Here is a 16572-nt window from a genome sequence, read left to right on the forward strand (position 1 = left end):
ACATGTACACCCATGCACACCGACACACCAGTACAGACATACACGCTGTGCCCCCCCCCCACACACATACTCCAACATGCACTGCTGTCCAACTCCTGTTACAGGCACACGTACCCTGGCACGCTCACACACAACGTACTGGGATGTTGCAGTAAAGCTTTCCTGGGGCACACAGCAGGGCAGAGGGGCTCCGTGAATCCCACCAAAGAGACGCCCCTGGCTTGGGCACTCTGACCAGCTGGGCACCACCAACCCCAGTGGGGTGCAAGGGCACCTGGACCCAGGCTGCTTCGTGGGTGGGCACAGGGTGCTCGGCCCTGCCGCTCACAGGGGGGTTGGGGGGGGCGTTGGCTAGAGGGTGGGGGCACAGGGCTGGGTGCCACCACACCAGCCTCCTCATGCTTGCACTTACCCAGCCCCGAGACCCACTTGGCACCTTGGTGGGAGCATGATGGATGCACACTGGAGGCGGGGGGGCTGGGGGGGGGGGCTGGCATTATTAACAGCCCTGGGTATTGCTCCAACAGGGCTGTAAAAATTAAAGGCGTGTAGATATAAAATAATGGATAAATCTGAGCCGGCCGCAAAGCGCTGCAGTGTCCCGCAGGAGTTGGCATCTCGAGAAGCCAGGGTACAGCAGGCACCAGACGGGCACCTGTGTGTAGATATGGGGGGGGTCAGGCAGTGCCTGCACCCACTTCCAAGTGCCGTCTCCCCCCAGAAATCTCTGCCAAGTGCCCCGAGAGGATGTGTGGGCAGTGCCAACCTGCGGAGCTGGTGCTGAGAGGCAAGTGGCTGCTCCTGAAGCTGGGATAGAAGGAAAAGAGGTTGTGCCTTTGCAGACAGGGCAGGGGGCACAGGGAACTTGCTCCGGGATGCCTACAAGTGCTGCCCAGCCCACGCACCCCCAGCAGGCAGGATCCGTGCCCCGGTGCCAATACACCCAGGCATGACCAGGCTGGTGTGACCCAGGGGTCCTGCCCGTCCTGTGGCCCACAGCTCTAACCCCGAGCAGGGCCTGGGACAGCACCCACCTCATAAGCCCCGCTCCGCCCTGCCCATCCCGCAGGCCACCCCGCCAGCATCCTTATTTTTCCCCAAGATTAGCCGCGGCACAGGAGCCTCCGCACACCACCAGCAGGTGACAAATAAGATTTTTCCACTCCCCCGAGCACTCGGCATGGGTCTGTCATTGAAAATGCAAAGCAGCGCGGTGCCAACCTTCGCTGCCCGCCCTCCCCTCCACCAGCCCCTCGGTGCTGAGTACCCGGCCAGCCAAACTCCCCCGCCATTGCTGCTGGACCCCCCCTCCCCACTGCACCCGCTGCTCCCCCTCGGCAGTGCTGGGTTGCTGGGCACAGTGCCTTCGTGCCCTGTGGGGCAGGTTCCCGGGGGGTTCTTAGAGGGATGCTAGTTTGGGGGTGTCAACCTGGGTGGGCAGCATGGCCTCGCAGTGCCCTTTGGGTGCACCCACATAACTGGCACTGCAAGTGGGAGAGTGGGGCAGGGGGGTGCATGGGGGTCCCTGCCACACTGGGTATGTGCACCTCACCAGGGCCTGCCTGCCTCCAGGGAGGGTGCTAGGCTCTGGGGCGGGCACACAGTGGGCTCACCTCGGTGGTTAAGGGGTGAGGGTTTGTCCCTCGTAGGAAACATTTGGCCCAAGACGTGCCTGCTGGGGTGGTCATCTCACCACAAACCCCACCCCAAGGGACCCTGTCGCCAGCACCCAAGGGGAGGGGGGGGAAGGAGAGGAGCACTCCACCCCATAGCTGGGCGCATCCACTCAGCATCCACAACCCTCACCCCTGGACCCAACCCTCCCAAACCCCTGTTCCCCCAAACCCCTTGGTCCCCCCCAACCCTAAGCACCCCGTTACCCGCCGCGCCCCCAGCCTGGAGCCAGGCGCCTCCCCAGCAGCCCCCGGCCCTGCTCCCCCCCCCCGCCACCACCGCGTCTCCCCTCTGCTATTGTCAGAGGGTTGCCTCTGCCTCTGTCTGCGAAATTAATTCGGAGGTGGAGAGGGAGAATTATGTAAAGTGTGGTTATTCTGGAGCGGCGGGGGAAGCGCGGCTGATGGCAAAGTGCCTTTTTGTGTGTTTAATATGCATTTTTTTCCAGCGGTGCATTTTCAGGCGGGTAATTTGCTGTCTTTTCAGACCCCGATCAGTATCATTTCTCCGGCAATGACAGCTTTTATTTGCACTGAAATGAATGCTGCAAAATTTCCAAGAAATAGCTGAGGCCCCGTTGGCTGCCCACCCCCGCAGGGCTGGGGCACAGGCACCCGCCGGCACCTGCCCCCCGCAGCCCCCCGACCGGCCCCTGCCCACGGCCCCGCTCTGCGACAGTGCCCAGGGGTGCCGGGCACATGCTTCTGCCAGTTTGCACACCCTGTGTTCACAGGTGCGTGCACTCCCCTGGCTCCCCCCCGACCTTGAGCCCTGTGTGCCCATCAGCGCATCATGGCTAGGGGTGGGTATATATACACCCCAATGCATGTGCACAAGGGGTGTCTATATGTGCACATGCACACACCCCCAAGCACAGCACCCCTGCCTCTGTGCACGTGCATACACCCCCCCCCAGTCCATGCATATCCCCCCTTAACACGCACACACACACACACCCCCCCCCCATGCATACGTGCCCCTCCTTGTATGCTGCCCCCCCCCCAACTTTGCATCCCCCCCAGACCTCGGCATAGCACCCCTGACGCAGGGCACCCAGCCACCAGGAGGGTTTGGGGATCTCCCATGCATTCCTCTCCCCTCACGGCACAGCACAGCCCTTGGGGAAACTGAGGCACAGAGGGGGCAGGCACAGATGGGTGCTCTCCCCACAGCCCATCACCTCTCCAGGCACCAGCAGTGATGGGTGGGGGAGCCTGGAGAAGACACAGGGCGTGTGTCTGTTTGTCTGCAAGTCTGTACGTTAGGAGGGAGTTAGAAATGCTGTTTGTGTAGGAGTGTGCCGCGTGGGCGTTGTGTGCCGGAGCTGGTGCACCGGAGCTGGTGCGCCGGCGTGCAATCCTGCCTTTGCAACAGCCATGCACACTGTGCGTGCACATCTGGGTGTGCACATGTGCACTCACATCAGCCCCCTGCCCACATCTTGGTGCATGTGATGGCGTGTCTGCAGGGGTGGCATGGGCACACATGTCCATGCGATGCCATGTGGGCATCTCCGAATGGGACAGCATCCCCATGTGTGCAACACCGTGTGTGCAGCCGGGTGTGCTCCCTGTGTGTGCCCAGACACACGTGGCCCAGGGATGATGAATGGTGTTGGGGGGTGCCTATGCGTGTGCAGTGCTGCAGTCCCCCTACAACGCCATGGGGGGGCTGTACGCCCCTGGCCTTGGGTCCCGTACACCCCCAGCCATGGGTCCCCAGTTGCAGTAGAGCTGGTGCCTGGCATGGCCAAGGTTAACTCTGCTGGAGCCTGTCGGCACGGTGCGGGGAAGCTTTAATTTAATGAAGTGCAAGGCTTTTTATGGGCTTTTAATTACGTGGCGATAATTAACATTATAGGCCGCTGGGTCCCGCTGGTGCCCGCCTGCCCTGTGCCAGCTCCCGCTTGTTTGTAAATAAACCCTGGGGGCCGCATGGTGCCCAGCCCAGGGCACCCACCTCCCGCTGTGGGGAGCAAAGCCAGCCCCAGCCACCTGCCCACCCGCCGGGGTGGGGATTTGTGCACAAATTCAGGCACAACCCACTGCAAAATGTGGGGAGCAAGGCCCCCCCCCCCATTTCTTCCCCCCAGCAGCATCCGGCCGCCTGGGTTTTTCCAGCCCTCTGGCCGAGCAGAGCTGCCAGCTGGCAGTGCCTGGATTGGCGAGAGTGGGCACAGGCAGCAGTGCCACACTTGTCCCCCCCACTGGAGCCCAGCCTGGCCCAGAACAGCCCCCCCCCACGCCAGGGCTAATAAGAAGCGATCCATCAGGCAGTGCCCGGGCGTGCTGCCCACCTGCCAGGCACCTGATGGATTTATCACCCAGCGCCCAGGCAATTTCCTGCCCTCCTCTAATCAATAAGCGGGGGGCAGGGGGCAATGCCAGCTCCCCCATGCAGGTCATTATGGGGAGGTGGCCATGCCCCATGAGACAGGTCCCAGAGCAAGGCTGGGGGGACACAGGTGTCCAGGTGAGGCCACCCCCCCCCACCCCCGTATCATTTTCCCCCTCCCTGGCAGGACCAGGGGCTCAGACCCCATGGGGGGGCCCTACAGATTAAAGCATCTGGGTGCCCCCCACCCAGCAGCACCAGGGGTGCTGAGCAAGATCTGGGGTGCCATACCCCACAGCCATTAGGGCCAGCACCCGGCTGCTCCCCTCCCCCCCCAGCCTCATGCAGGGAACCCAGGCATCCGGGCTCCCCTCCCCCACCCCTTCCCATTTAATTTTTCCTAATGAAAGGCAGGGAGGATGGCGGGGAGCCGGGGCACCAAGGTCGAGGCTGCCTTTAATCAATCCCTGCTGCTGGCTGGGTGCCCGGAGGAGCCAGCAGAGAAGAGGCTGGGGGCTGTGGGAGGGGGGAAGCACGGGGAAGGGGGGGTGCAGGGTGCGACCAAGGGGCTCCCAGTAGCCAACTGGGGCACCCAGTGGTTGGCCCCCCCTGGGACCCCACTATCCACCACCACCACCCCAAAAAAAAGGCACCGTGAATGCACCATGCTGCCCGGCCAGCACCAGGGCTGTGCCCGGATCCTGCCAGGGCAGCTGTAATCCTCTGCAGGAGACACCCCCCAAAAAACAACCCATCCCCCTGCACCCGGCCCCCGACCCCTCCCTGCCCGCCAGGGCGGGGACACCAGAGCTGGGGACATCACCAGGCTTGGGCTGCTAAAGGCACTGGGCGAAGGAGGGCACAGGGAGCCGGGGGGGATCCGGAGGGGTGACCTAGAGCTGGGTGCTGGTGACGGCACTCACCCCGTGCACCAGCACGGTGGGGCCCAGCCCGCGGGTGAGCAGCTCCAGCTGGTGCAGGTAGAGTGGGTAGAGGCTGGTGTCGGCCGGTGGCCGTGGCAGGTAGAGGAAGCGCACGGCTGGCGTGGGGCTCTGCTCCAGGACAAGTCTGTTGGCGGCACAGACGTACTCATCCGACACTTGGGTGGCATTGGCCGGGTAGTTCACGGACCCTTCCTCCTCCTCCTCCTCCTCCTCCTCTGCCGCCCCGATGGGCGCCGGACCCCCCGGGGGTCCCCGTCGGGTTTGCCAGTGCAGGCGGGTGACGGCATCCCAGGGCACCAGTTGGATCTGGGCCTGGATGCGCAAGTCCTTGAGGAGCTGGCGCAGCTTCTCCTCCTGGGCATGGGGCATGGCGCCTGCCTCCACGCAGAGGAAGAGGCGCAGATGGGCCCGGCGCCAGGCCCGCGCCATGTTAAGGACGCAGGCCATCTGCAGCAGGAAGAGGCTGCAGGTGTCGGCGTAGCGGGCACTGTCAGGCCGCAGCAGGTTGACGGGCCAGACGTGGATGGTGGGCGGGGGGCTGGCGGCCCGCCGCAGCTCCCAGGCCTTGTCCAGGCTCTCCAGCTGCCGGGCCAGCAGAACATTGCGAAGCATCTTCAGGGCGTCAGCCACGATGCCCACGTACTCCCGGGCTGACAGCAGCTTGGGGGCGGTGGGTGCCCGCAACGGGGGAAAGCCCAGGGGGACCTCCTCGCGGGCACTGGTGAAGGCAGGGTGCCGGGCCAGACCATCCTGCGGTGCCGCATCATCGTAGAAGCCCAGCACCAGGGTGTTGGGGCGCATCCCACCTGCCGGAGAGACCGCACCGGCCCAGCTGAGCAGAGTTGGAGGGCCCCACCAGCCCTCCTGGCACTGCAGGTGCCAACAAGCCCCAGCTTGGCTTTGGCATTGCTCACCCTGGTGATTCATGCACCCTCAACATCATGCACCCAGGTGCCTCCAAGACCCAACTTGGCTTTGGCATTGCCCACCCAACACCTCTCCAAGCTCCAACTTGGCTTTGGCACTGCCCACACCAGGTGCTTCCAACCCCCTTGGCATTGCCCATCCAGGTGACTTCAAGCCCCTTAACATTGCCAACACAGATGCCTCCAAGCCTCAACTTGGCTTTGGCATTGCCCACCCAGGTGCCTCCAAACCCCATGGCACTTCTCACCCCACAGGGGCAGCAGGGTGGACCCTCACCCGTGCCCAGCCTGGGCGCCACTCACCGAGGCCAGAGGTGAAGAGGAGCTGCCGGACGCCGTGCCGCACTGAGGGCGCAAGGGTGAGGCTGACGAAGGCCTTGACATTCAGCTTGTCCACCAAGCTCAGCCACGAGTCCTGCTGGGGCTGCAGCGGGTCCGAGGGCAGCGTGTCTGGGTGGGGAGCGAGAACAGCATGAGGGGGTCGGGTACCCCATACCAGGGGCTCACCCTGGTGTCCCCGCAGCACCCCCCCTGCAAAACCAGTGCCAACCCCTGTGCCCACCCCAGCACCCACAAGATGGGGAGGGTGGAAGCAGGTGCTTCCAGCCAGAGATATGAAATTATACATAAATATATAAAAAATACCCAGGCAGCCCCATCCCCCCTCCCCAATTTCAGGCCATTAGTCACCACGGCAACGGTGGGGGGGGGCAGAGCCCATGCATCTGCTGGGGCGGGGATGGGGATGGCCACGGCATGTGCCAGGGAGCATGCGTGTGCAAACCAACACGCACCAGGGTCCAAACATGCCTGAAGCACATGGACAGGCATGAGGTGAGGATGGACACAGGCACACACATGTGCAAGGCTGTGTCAAGCATGTGCCCACGTGGGTGCTGGGTGTGCACAGGTGTTGACCCGTGCAACAGGACTGTGCTCCACAGGGGCCCAGAGGAGCCCGGGTGGCACATGCCATGTGTGCACACCAGTGCTGACACGTGCAGGAGCCCCATGTGCACATGTAGGGATGAATACTTGAGCACACACATGTGCAAGCATGCAGGACGTGTGCAAGCATGCAAGGAGGCATGGGACAGACACAAGCCACCTATGTCCCCCACACTGTGCCAAGCCCAAAGTGCCACACATGTGCCCGAAGTGTTGACATTCCCCCACTATGCCCACCCTGCCCAGCCAGGAGCTGGGCAGTGGTGGCACTCCATAGACTCTGGGAGCCCCCCAGCAAGGGGCAGAGGCCACCAGCGCTGGGGACAGGGCAGACCCTCACCCAAGTCCTGCAGCTCGACATGGCCCAGGACGTAGAGGCCACTCTTCTTGAGGTCATTGACAAAGTCAATGAGGCGGGCGCTGCCCCGCGGGTTCTGTACCATCAGCAGCATCTGTGGGCGCCAGAACTTGACATGGTCCTTCCGCACGTCCAGCATCAGCAGATACTTCCGTACCTGGAGGGAGGGAGGGAGGGCAGGAGGTGAGGAACCCTCCTTCCTTCAGCAAACCACCCATGGGGATGCCAGCCCCGAGGACACGCTGCCCGGGGTGGAGCTGCCATGGAGACACCATCTTGGGAACACCAGCTCTCCACCCCAGGAGGGGACAGTGGAGGAGGACAGAGCTCACCTGGTGGAAGATGAGGGCCTGGCTGATGTAGCCCCAGGTGCTGCTGGGCGAGAGGTAGTGGAGAGCGAGGAGGAGGAGGAGGAGGAAGCCCAGGCTCACCGAGGCCGACACAGGGCTAATGAGGAACATCATGACGCAGCAGCCTGCGATGCCCAGCAGGCACGTGTGCCAGGTGAAGTACCGGAAGGTGGGCCTGGAGCAGGGAGAAGGGGACACCACTACCACGTGGCCCCCATGCCAGCTGCAAGGCGGGCACGGCAAGGGGGGCTGTGCCAGGGTACCAACTAGCCACCCCCAGCAAACCCTGCTGCGCCAGCCCAGGGCATGTTGGGCACCCCAGATGCCTGCAGGAGAGGGCAGAGAGGGGAAATTGTAACTCCCAGGGCATCGGGCAGCCCCTTGCTGCCAGCCCCTGGCAAACAGGGGTAGTGATGGTTATGGGGCTGGCACGGCACTGCCCTGGCACGGCTCGGAGGCCAGGTAGTGTCGGGCAGCGCGTGGCAGTGCCGGCGGCCACGGCACCCGCTCAGCCTGGTGCAGGCAGGCGGAGGCGGGGAGGCAAGAAGCTGTTATTTTCTCTAATTGTTGTTTTTCCTGAAAGGCAATTAAAATCCTTTTCCGCTGCGCTTGATGGAGACCTCAGTGTGGGGAGGGGGGAGCACCAGATGTGAGGTGGGCAAGGGGACCATCGCCACCCACCCTAGCAGCCTTCCCCCCAGGCACCGATCCTGCCCCATCCGTGCCCGGCCAAGGGAGCAGCTGGGGGGGGCAAAGCCCCAGCCTTGGCACAGACACCAGCTCTCCCTTTGGAATGGGGTGCTCTGGGAGACCCCTGGGCAGTGCCACTCAGCCCTGCTTGGGCACCGCCTCTGTCCCCCCTGGGGGACTCTCCCTGCTTCAGAGGCACAGTACCCTGCACCGACGGCAGCAGGCAACACCCAGCAGGGAGATGAGGCTCCCCCCAGCCACCCCTGCTGTGCCCCCCCAGATTTGGGCAGCCCTACCAGGCCAGCCCTGTGCCAGGGTACCCCCCACCCCCCACCCCAGGCTGGGGCTGCCTGCCACGCACAATCCTCCTTCCTGGAAGATCTTCTCCTCCCCCCACCCAGGATCCCCCTCCCTCCCCCTTCCCCGTTAGTTTAATTAGCGCTAATGGAACGTGGGCTCCATCACCGCTTGGCAAGCTGCCTGGGGGATGCCGGACAGGCACAGGCTATAAATTACCTCTGGAAAGCCTAAGGGGAGGGGGCGGGTGGTACCCGGTGGTGCTGGATTTATCTGTAGCCGCTCAGCAAAGTGGTGCCAGGGCACGGGGACTGTGCCAAGCCAGTGCCACGCCGGGACCTGGCCCCTTCTCCCTCCTGAGGGATGGGGGTGTCTTTGCCCCCCTTAATGCCCAGGAGAGGGGTGCTCAGCATTTCTGCCCCGCAGAGGGGCAGCAGGCAGAGGGTTGGCAAGGGAGCCACGGACAGACGGATGGACAGATGGGTGCCTGCTCAGCATCTGAGCGCAGCCTCCCTCCCCTGTGCCAGCAGGTACCTGAAGTTGGGGGCCGATGCCCACTCCAGTGCCAGGCAGGCCAGGTTGACAGTGGCGTAAACCAGGAGGAAGAAGGTGGTCACAACGCCCGCGATGGTGTTGAGCTTCCCGGAGAAGAGCACCAGCTGCAGAGAGCAGGGAGGGGAGGCACAGGGTGAATGCACCCCCCGGGATGGCACTGCTGGCATGTGCCCAAGCCAGCCCTGCTGAGCCTGGAGCATCCCACAGCGGCGTGCCGGGAAAGGGTACGGGCAGTGCCACATGGGCATGAATCCCTGCCCCTTGGTGTGATTTATCCTTCATTTATGGGCTCGGGGAGGGAAGGGCACAGTCGCGACAGGACACCCGGAGCAGGGGGATCCCCCCGGGGCAGGGGGACATGCCAGGCTCCGTGACACCCAGCCCAGGCACCAACCCACCTTCACCCGGTGGGACTGGGAAAGGAGCATCACCAGCAAACTCACCTGTACCACCAGCCAAGAGAGGATCACTGCCATCACGGGGTTCCCACTCGCAGACGTCTTCTTGGCCAGTGTCAGCGCCCGGCCTGTGGGCAGAGCAGGGAGGTTGGGCTGGGGGACCTGGGTGAGCACCAACAGGCTCGGCCACCAGCCAGGAGTCCTGTCCCCACCCTGAGTGCTGAGGTGCAGGCAAACGCCAGGGCACGCAGGTGACCCATGGGCACATGCCAACCCATAAAACGTCACCCCACACCAGCAAGAGGGTTGCCTGGTGCCAGGACTGGTCCCTGGCAGGGACAACCTGCTGGGTGGGGTCTGGCAGGTGCAGGCACGCTCCGGGCACTCACCAAAGAGATCATCCCGGGCCAGGGCATAGAGGATACGGGATGCCCCAATGAGGTTGCTCATGGCCGCGGAGAGGGTGGCAGCGTAGATGCCCACCGTGACCAGAGGTGGGAAGATACTGATGTCACGCAGGAAGCCGTAGTCTTTCTGCAGGAGGGTCCTGGAGAGGGACACACACGTGCTGGCACCCGCCTTGGCTCGGGCCAGCATGCCCTGGCACTGGGCACACCCTGGCACAATGGCCCTGTCGGGGGGACGGGTGGCTGTACCTGCTGCAGGTGGCACACATGAGGAAAGCCAGCAGGTTGTAGACGAGGTAGGTGAAGAGCACAGCAGAGATGGTGCCGCGTGGGATGGAGTAGCTTGGGCGCTTCAGGTCCCCTGTGGGCAGAAGCAGGCGGCATTAGTGCCCACAGGCACAGCACCCCCCTGCTCTCCTTCAGCCTCAGCTCCCGCTCCTGGTGCCACCCAGCCCAGCACTCCCTGCCCGTACCTGACATGTTGGAGCCTGCCATGATGCCGGTGCAGCCGTTGAACATCACCGCGAAGACGGAGCTGAAGCTCATCATCTGCCCAGTGGTGTAGTCCACCCCATACCCGCCTGCAGGACATACGGGCACAGGCTGTGACGCGCTGTCCGAGGCAGCATAGCCCCACCATATACCCTCTCCTCGAAGTCCCCATACACAAACTACGGGAGAAACCATCCCATGGCACCTGTTTTGTGCCCGCAAGCTCCCCCCACCCTCTGGTGAGCCCCTGCCAATGTGGAGGTGCCAGTGTCACCCCTCCCTGGGGCACAGGTGCCATGGTGGGTATGGTGGGCAGGGTAGGGAAAGCCGCTCCTCACCGCCCAGGTTGTCTCGCAGGGTGGCGAGTGAGAAGCCAGTGAAGGAGCCGTTCTCTGTCTCGGAGCCATTTAAGTAGGGCAGGCGGATGGGCACCCCAATGGGCTGCGTGGCGAAGAAGCTGACGAGGACGGTGCCCAGGACACCCGCGACGATGAGGAAGATGAGGAAGGTGGCCTTGGCATAAATGGAGGCACCCACAAGGCACACAAGGAGGCAGAGGGCCAGCAGCACGGTGCCGTAGAGCAGCTCATACCAGTAGCTCTGGGGCAGGACATGGACGCCTGCGCCCACTTTTTGCCCTGGGCAGAGACAAGCCAGGATCAGTGGGGCTCGGAAGGGGCATCACCAGGAGCTGAGAGCCACCGGTGTTGTGCCAGGCATGATGGGCAGCAACTCACCAGCCAGAGGACTGGGCGAGCCATGCCAGCTATGCCGGGCATGGTGCTTGGCATGCCTGGCAAGGTGCTAGGGCTACTCGGGTAAAGGACACCCGCTGTCCCCTGCCACTGCACATGGGGGTACTCACCAGGCGGGATCCCAAAGCTGTCCACCACCGCCTCCACCAGCCCCAGCACATAGAGGGCACTGCCACACACGTTGGCCAGGAAAAACATGATCCCAATGCTTCCCCCGAACTCCGGGCCCAGGGCACGGCTGATCATATCTTGCTCGAGTCAAGGGAAGATGCCAGCAGCCCAGACCACCATTGGGTGCTCCCACCCCTCCCTCCCAGGCCAGGGGGGTCACAACCCCAGCGTGGTGCCCCGAGGCCACTGGGTGGTCACCCGATTTTGGCACACATGCCCTGTCCTGGCAGCACCCACAGCAAAGGATACAGTAGGCTCCTCCGGCATCCAGCGCCCCGTTGGTGGCGATGGCACACACGGACAGCACCGTCATACCGATGATGAAGTATGCCACCGCAAACATGGCCAGGGCTTGGTACAACCCAGCATGGCCCACCACGAACCCTGCCGAGGATGGGGGAGAGGGCAGCGTGCCCATTAGCTGGGCACGGACCACCCCCCAGACAGGGTCCCCGGGCACAGCCAACCCCCAGACCTCATCCTCACCGAGGCACATAGGCTGCTCCTATCCCCTTGCCCACAGCTCCCCCCAGATGTGCCACCCCCTTCCCTGCCAGGGTGAGGATCTCCCCACCCCGGGGTGCTGCCACCTCCCACCTGCAGCAGCACCCAGGGCCAGCCCAGCCAGTGCCCCCCACCTCAGGGCATCTCCATCCTCCTGCAGTGCCATGATCAGGCGCAGGCGCACCCTGGGCATGGGCAGCTCAGAGGGGCACACCCAAAAAGCAAACAAACAGGGCAGGGGCTCTGCTGCCTGCCGGCCCTGGGGCACTGCAAGGGGGGTGCCGGGACCCCTGTGCCCTGCTGCTACCCTCAGTGGGCAGGGGGTGCCTTGCACCCCAGCTCGGGCACCAGGAGCTGATGGGCTCCCCACAGGGTTCGTGTTGCAGCCCCGCTTGCCTGCTGCAAAGCAGGAAGCAAAAGCAGCCCCAGGGCATCCCCGCCAGCCGGGGCACTGCTCCCCGCTCCCCGCCCCCCCGGGACAGGGCACCCAGAGTGCCCCGCGGCCCGGCCCGGGGTGACGGGAGGCAAGCCCGGCCGGCGGCGTTGCGGGCAGGAAGGGGCTGCCCGTGGCTGCAGGGAGATGCCCTATCTCAGCCACAAGCCAGGCCACAGCCATGCCTGCCGGCAGCAAGGGGGGTGCCGGGGCATGGCTAGGGCATGGGCATCGCAAGGAGCCCCTGGGGAGACAGGCTGGGTTTGGGGGCACCCCCTGCAATCCCTGGAAGGCTGAAGGGTGCCCAAGTGCCAAAAGCAGGGGCGGGGAGGGTGTGGGGGAAATAAAGGGTGCCCTGAAAGCAGTGTGGGGGTAAGCAGGAGGGCCTGCTCACCTTGGAGATCTGGGGGTTGTTTGAGGCGTGGGGGAAGCAGGGGCTGCCGGAGGGAGCCACGGCCCCCCCACGGTGGGACAGTTCCTCTTCCCGGCAGCTCCCCTCCCCCTCCGCCCCACACTTCCCTTCTAGCCCCAGGGCCCCCCGGGGTAACGCACCTCTGGGCCAGGGGGCCGGGGCAGGCAGTGGGACCCCGGTGCCCACTGTGGGGTAGGGGTTGGGGGTAAGAGCCTTTGCAAGGACCCCAAGCAGGGGGGTGGGAAGGGGGTGAGTGATGGCAGGGGAGAGCTGTGCCCACAGCCCACAGCCTGGGGGGTCCCGCAGGCAGGGGAAGGGGCTCAAGCCCCCCCCAGGACCTACCAGCCCTCCCTGGCATGCAGCCAACTCCCGCCCTGGGTTTTCTGTAGGCGGAAAGTGAAAGAGGAAAAGCCTTAAAGCCTTCCCTGTTCCTGGACCAGGGCAGACGCTGCCTGCCCTGGGCCTCTGCCTGCCCCAGGCCGGGCTAGGGCATCTCCCTTCCCCAGGGCCCCCCCAAAGGGCTGCCACCTCCCCCGGTTCATGCTCAGCCTGTCCCCCTAGTTCTCCCAGGTTGCCCAGAACAGACTCATAACCCAAACTGGGAGCAGACTAGGACCGTATCTGTGCCCTCTGAACAGCACAGAGCAGGAGGGGCAGCTTGGGGCCTGATGGGGGGGACACCGGGGTCCTGCCCTGGGGATACCATGTGGGAACTGGGAGAGAACTGGTGTGCTGTACTGGGGGTGCTGGAGCCCGGCCCTGGGGATGCCTGGGAAGCAGCGGGGTCCCAGCACTGGGGGATGGAGGAACACGAGGGCACCGGGATCCTGCTTAGGGAAGGCACTGGGAAGGCACAGGGATCCTGCCCCAGGGACACTAGGGCTTCAGACTGGGGTCCCTTACTGGGGGCACTGAGGTCCTTAACTGGGTTTCCATCCTGCGGGTACAGCAGGAGCCCTGAGACCCCAGGCTGGAGGGGTCAGGAGAGGACACACAGCACTGGAACCCCAGCCTGGGGGAGATCTGGGCGGGCACTAAGAGGGCACTGGGACTCCAGACTGGGGGGCTCGGGAGAGGGCTCGGGAGAGGGCACTGGAGGGGAGCACTGGGACTCCAGAGAGGGAGGCTCAGGAGAGGGCACTGGGAGGACTCTGGGGACCCAAACTGGGGGAGCTCAGGGCGGAGCACTGGGACGTCAGACTGGGAGGCTGAGGGGGAGTACCGGGAGGGCAAAGGGAGGACACTGGGGCTCCAGACTGGGGGGCTCGCGAGGAGCCTCGGGAGGACACGGGGCCCCGGGATGACACGGGGCCCGGACTGGGGGGGGGGCGGGCAGGGCTGGTGAATCTCGGGGGGCCCCGGACGGCGGCCGGGGGGGTCGCGGGCGCCCAGGCGGGCAGCGGCACTCACCGAGGCGCAGGAAGAGGACGACGCTGAACATGGAGAGCAGCGTGGGCACCACGACGCCCAGGAAGGTGGGCAGCTTGCGGGGGGCGGCGGCGGCGGCAGCCCGGCCGCGGGCGCGCTCCCGGCCCCGCTCCTCCTCGCCCGAGCCGCCGCACAGGCGGTACGTGAGCAGCGCACTCCGCTCCGAGCTCGCCATGGCCTGGCCCGGCCCGGCCCCGGCCCCCGCCGGCCCCGAAACGCTCCCGGCTCCGGCCCCGGCCCCCGCCAGCCCCGCCCGCCGACCCGGGCCCGACCCGCCGTGCCCCGCCCACGGCCCCGCCCCTCCCAGCTGACCACACCCATTACCCGCCGGATAGGCCACGCCTCAGGACCCGCCCCGCCGGATAGACCACGCCCCAAGTTGCCGGATAGGCCCCGCCCCAACCCCTTGGGTACGCCCCGCCCCCGGGCCCGCCCAACCACATAGGCCCCGCCCCAGCTTGTCGGTTAGCCCCGCCCCTTTGTTGACCCCGCCCACAGCCCCCGCCCCTACCCCACCCTTATCACGGCCCCCGGCCCCAAATGTACCCCCGTAGTGGGGGCCCCCCCGCCGCCCCCCCCAGCCGCAGAGGTCTCCCACCCCAACACCCCCATAGTGACCCCCCAGCCCCAGCGTCACCCCACACCCCGCATCCCCCCAACCCCCGGCCCTCCGTGGGGTCTCCCCACTCCTGGTACCCGGCACTGACCCCCCATCCCGAGACTCACCCCACTCCTCCCGGCACCCCAAAACCGGCCCCCGCGCCCCTGCATCGCCACACGCCCCCTGTCCCCGACCCCCCAACGGCCGGAGTCACCCCGTGGCCAGCACCCCGATACCGACCCCGGCACCCCCAGGCTGCCCCCAGGGACCCCGATACTGCCCCCCCCGGTGCCCGCTCCCCGCGCCCCCCCCCCCCCCCCCCCCCCCGCCCGTGCCGGCCGGGCTCGGCTGCCCGCGCCAATTACCGGACAATCGGGGCCCTCGGGGGCGCCGTCCCTCCCTCCCTCCCTCCCACCCCGCCGCCGGGGCTGGGATCTGCCCGGGCCCCGGGGTCCCACTGCCGCCGCCGCCCGGGGCGGCCGAGCGCCTCGCCAATTAGGTTAATGGGGTTGGCACCGGCACCGGGGCCGGGAGGGGGGGGTCACGGTGGGGCGGGGTAGAACCCCACGCCGGCCTTGGGCACCCGCGGTCCACCGAGCGGTTGACCCCCACGGCGCAAGCCCGTGACACGAGTGGGGGGATCCGTGCGGGGACACCGGGGCGGAGCGCGGGACCGCTCCCCGCGGTGGCATGGCGCTGCCCCCCCCCCCCCCCGGTCCCCGCCGTCCCCCGTGGGGCGGAGGCGCAGCGTGCCCCCGCGGTGTCCCCGCGGCCGAGGTGGGAGCCCGGCGGGGCCGGGGCTTTCATCTGCGGCGGGCCTGTCGCCGTGCCAGCCGCGAGCAGCGCCGCGCCTTTGATGTGCCACTGAAGCGGCATTGTCCGCGCCCCGCTGGCACCATCAGGGCCGGGGGGGGGGGGGGGGGGCGGGGGGGGCCGGGAGGGGGAGCGCGGCACGGCCGGGGCTGCGGGCACGGAGGCGCCCCTGCCCCTAATGGGGACGGGGGTGGCGGCACGGGCACCCCCCCGGCCCCTAAATGGCGCTGGGGACACGGGCACCTCCTGCACCTAATGGGGACAGAGAGGGGGGTGTAGGCACCCCCTAAGGAGGAGAGAGACAAGGGCATGGGCACCCCCTGTCCCCCAATGGATATGGGGATGTGGGCACCCCCTGACCTCTAAATGGGCATGGGGACACGGGCGCCTCCTGCCCCTAACTGGGACAGAGGTGCGGACCCGGGCACCCCTGCCCCCTAACAGGGACAGAGATGGGGGCGCGGGCACACTCTGCTCCCCAAAGAGGTGATGGGGATGCGGCCGCACCCTGCCCCGCCAAAGGAGCTGAGGCTGGGCCCGTGGGCACAGGAGGGTGGCAATGGGGGCAGGAGGGCAGTGTGGGCCCCCCAAAAGTGTAGGGCCAATGACAAGCCAAACTGTAGGCACTGGGGGGACCCCCTCCAGCTGGGCAGGTGAGTGTGGCCCCCCCTATCCCTGGGGCCAAAGCTGCCCCCCAGACCCGGGTATGCTACCCGCTTGCTGCCCACTCTCTGCCTGCAGCTCCCGAAAAGCGGGAGGCTGCCCGTGCCCCGGCCCCACCTGCCCCCCTCCGGCATCCGCCCCGGGGCGCGTGACCCCTCCTGCACCCCAGGCGAGGAACGGCCTCAGTGTGGACATGGGGTGCTGGGGGGGGCACCGTGGGGGGGTCCCCGGGGGCAGCCGGTGCTCGGCACAGGGGTGCAGCGCCCCTGCACGGGGCGGCCCGTTCAGCCAGGGTTGAGCTGGCAACAGAGAGAGGGACCCCCCCCCCCCCCCGCCCCACGTCTCCCCCCCGACCCTCAATGTCCGCCCGGCCGCTCCCGGCCCGCTGCCCGCCTTTGAAGCGCCCGGCGGGTCTCCCA

General features: G+C 66.3%; 1 protein-coding gene across 1 annotated transcript; it reads right to left on the bottom strand.

The window, feature by feature from the left end:
- Positions 1-4205: 4205 nt before the first annotated feature.
- SLC12A9 (solute carrier family 12 member 9) lies at positions 4206-14278 on the bottom strand. The gene is made up of 13 exons (XM_076341201.1): positions 14059-14278; positions 11549-11683; positions 11239-11376; positions 10712-11011; positions 10355-10462; positions 10131-10242; positions 9864-10021; positions 9520-9602; positions 9056-9180; positions 7517-7709; positions 7167-7341; positions 6182-6328; positions 4206-5758 (listed from the first exon to the last, which is right to left on the bottom strand). The coding sequence occupies exons 1-13, from the start codon at positions 14249-14251 to the stop codon at positions 4902-4904; spliced, it is 2724 nt and encodes a 907-aa protein (XP_076197316.1). The 5' UTR covers positions 14252-14278; the 3' UTR covers positions 4206-4901.
- Between the last annotated feature and the right edge of the window lie 2294 nt (positions 14279-16572).

Source organism: Aptenodytes patagonicus, chromosome 6, assembly GCF_965638725.1.
Source record: "Aptenodytes patagonicus chromosome 6, bAptPat1.pri.cur, whole genome shotgun sequence".
Taxonomy (NCBI): domain Eukaryota; kingdom Metazoa; phylum Chordata; class Aves; order Sphenisciformes; family Spheniscidae; genus Aptenodytes; species Aptenodytes patagonicus.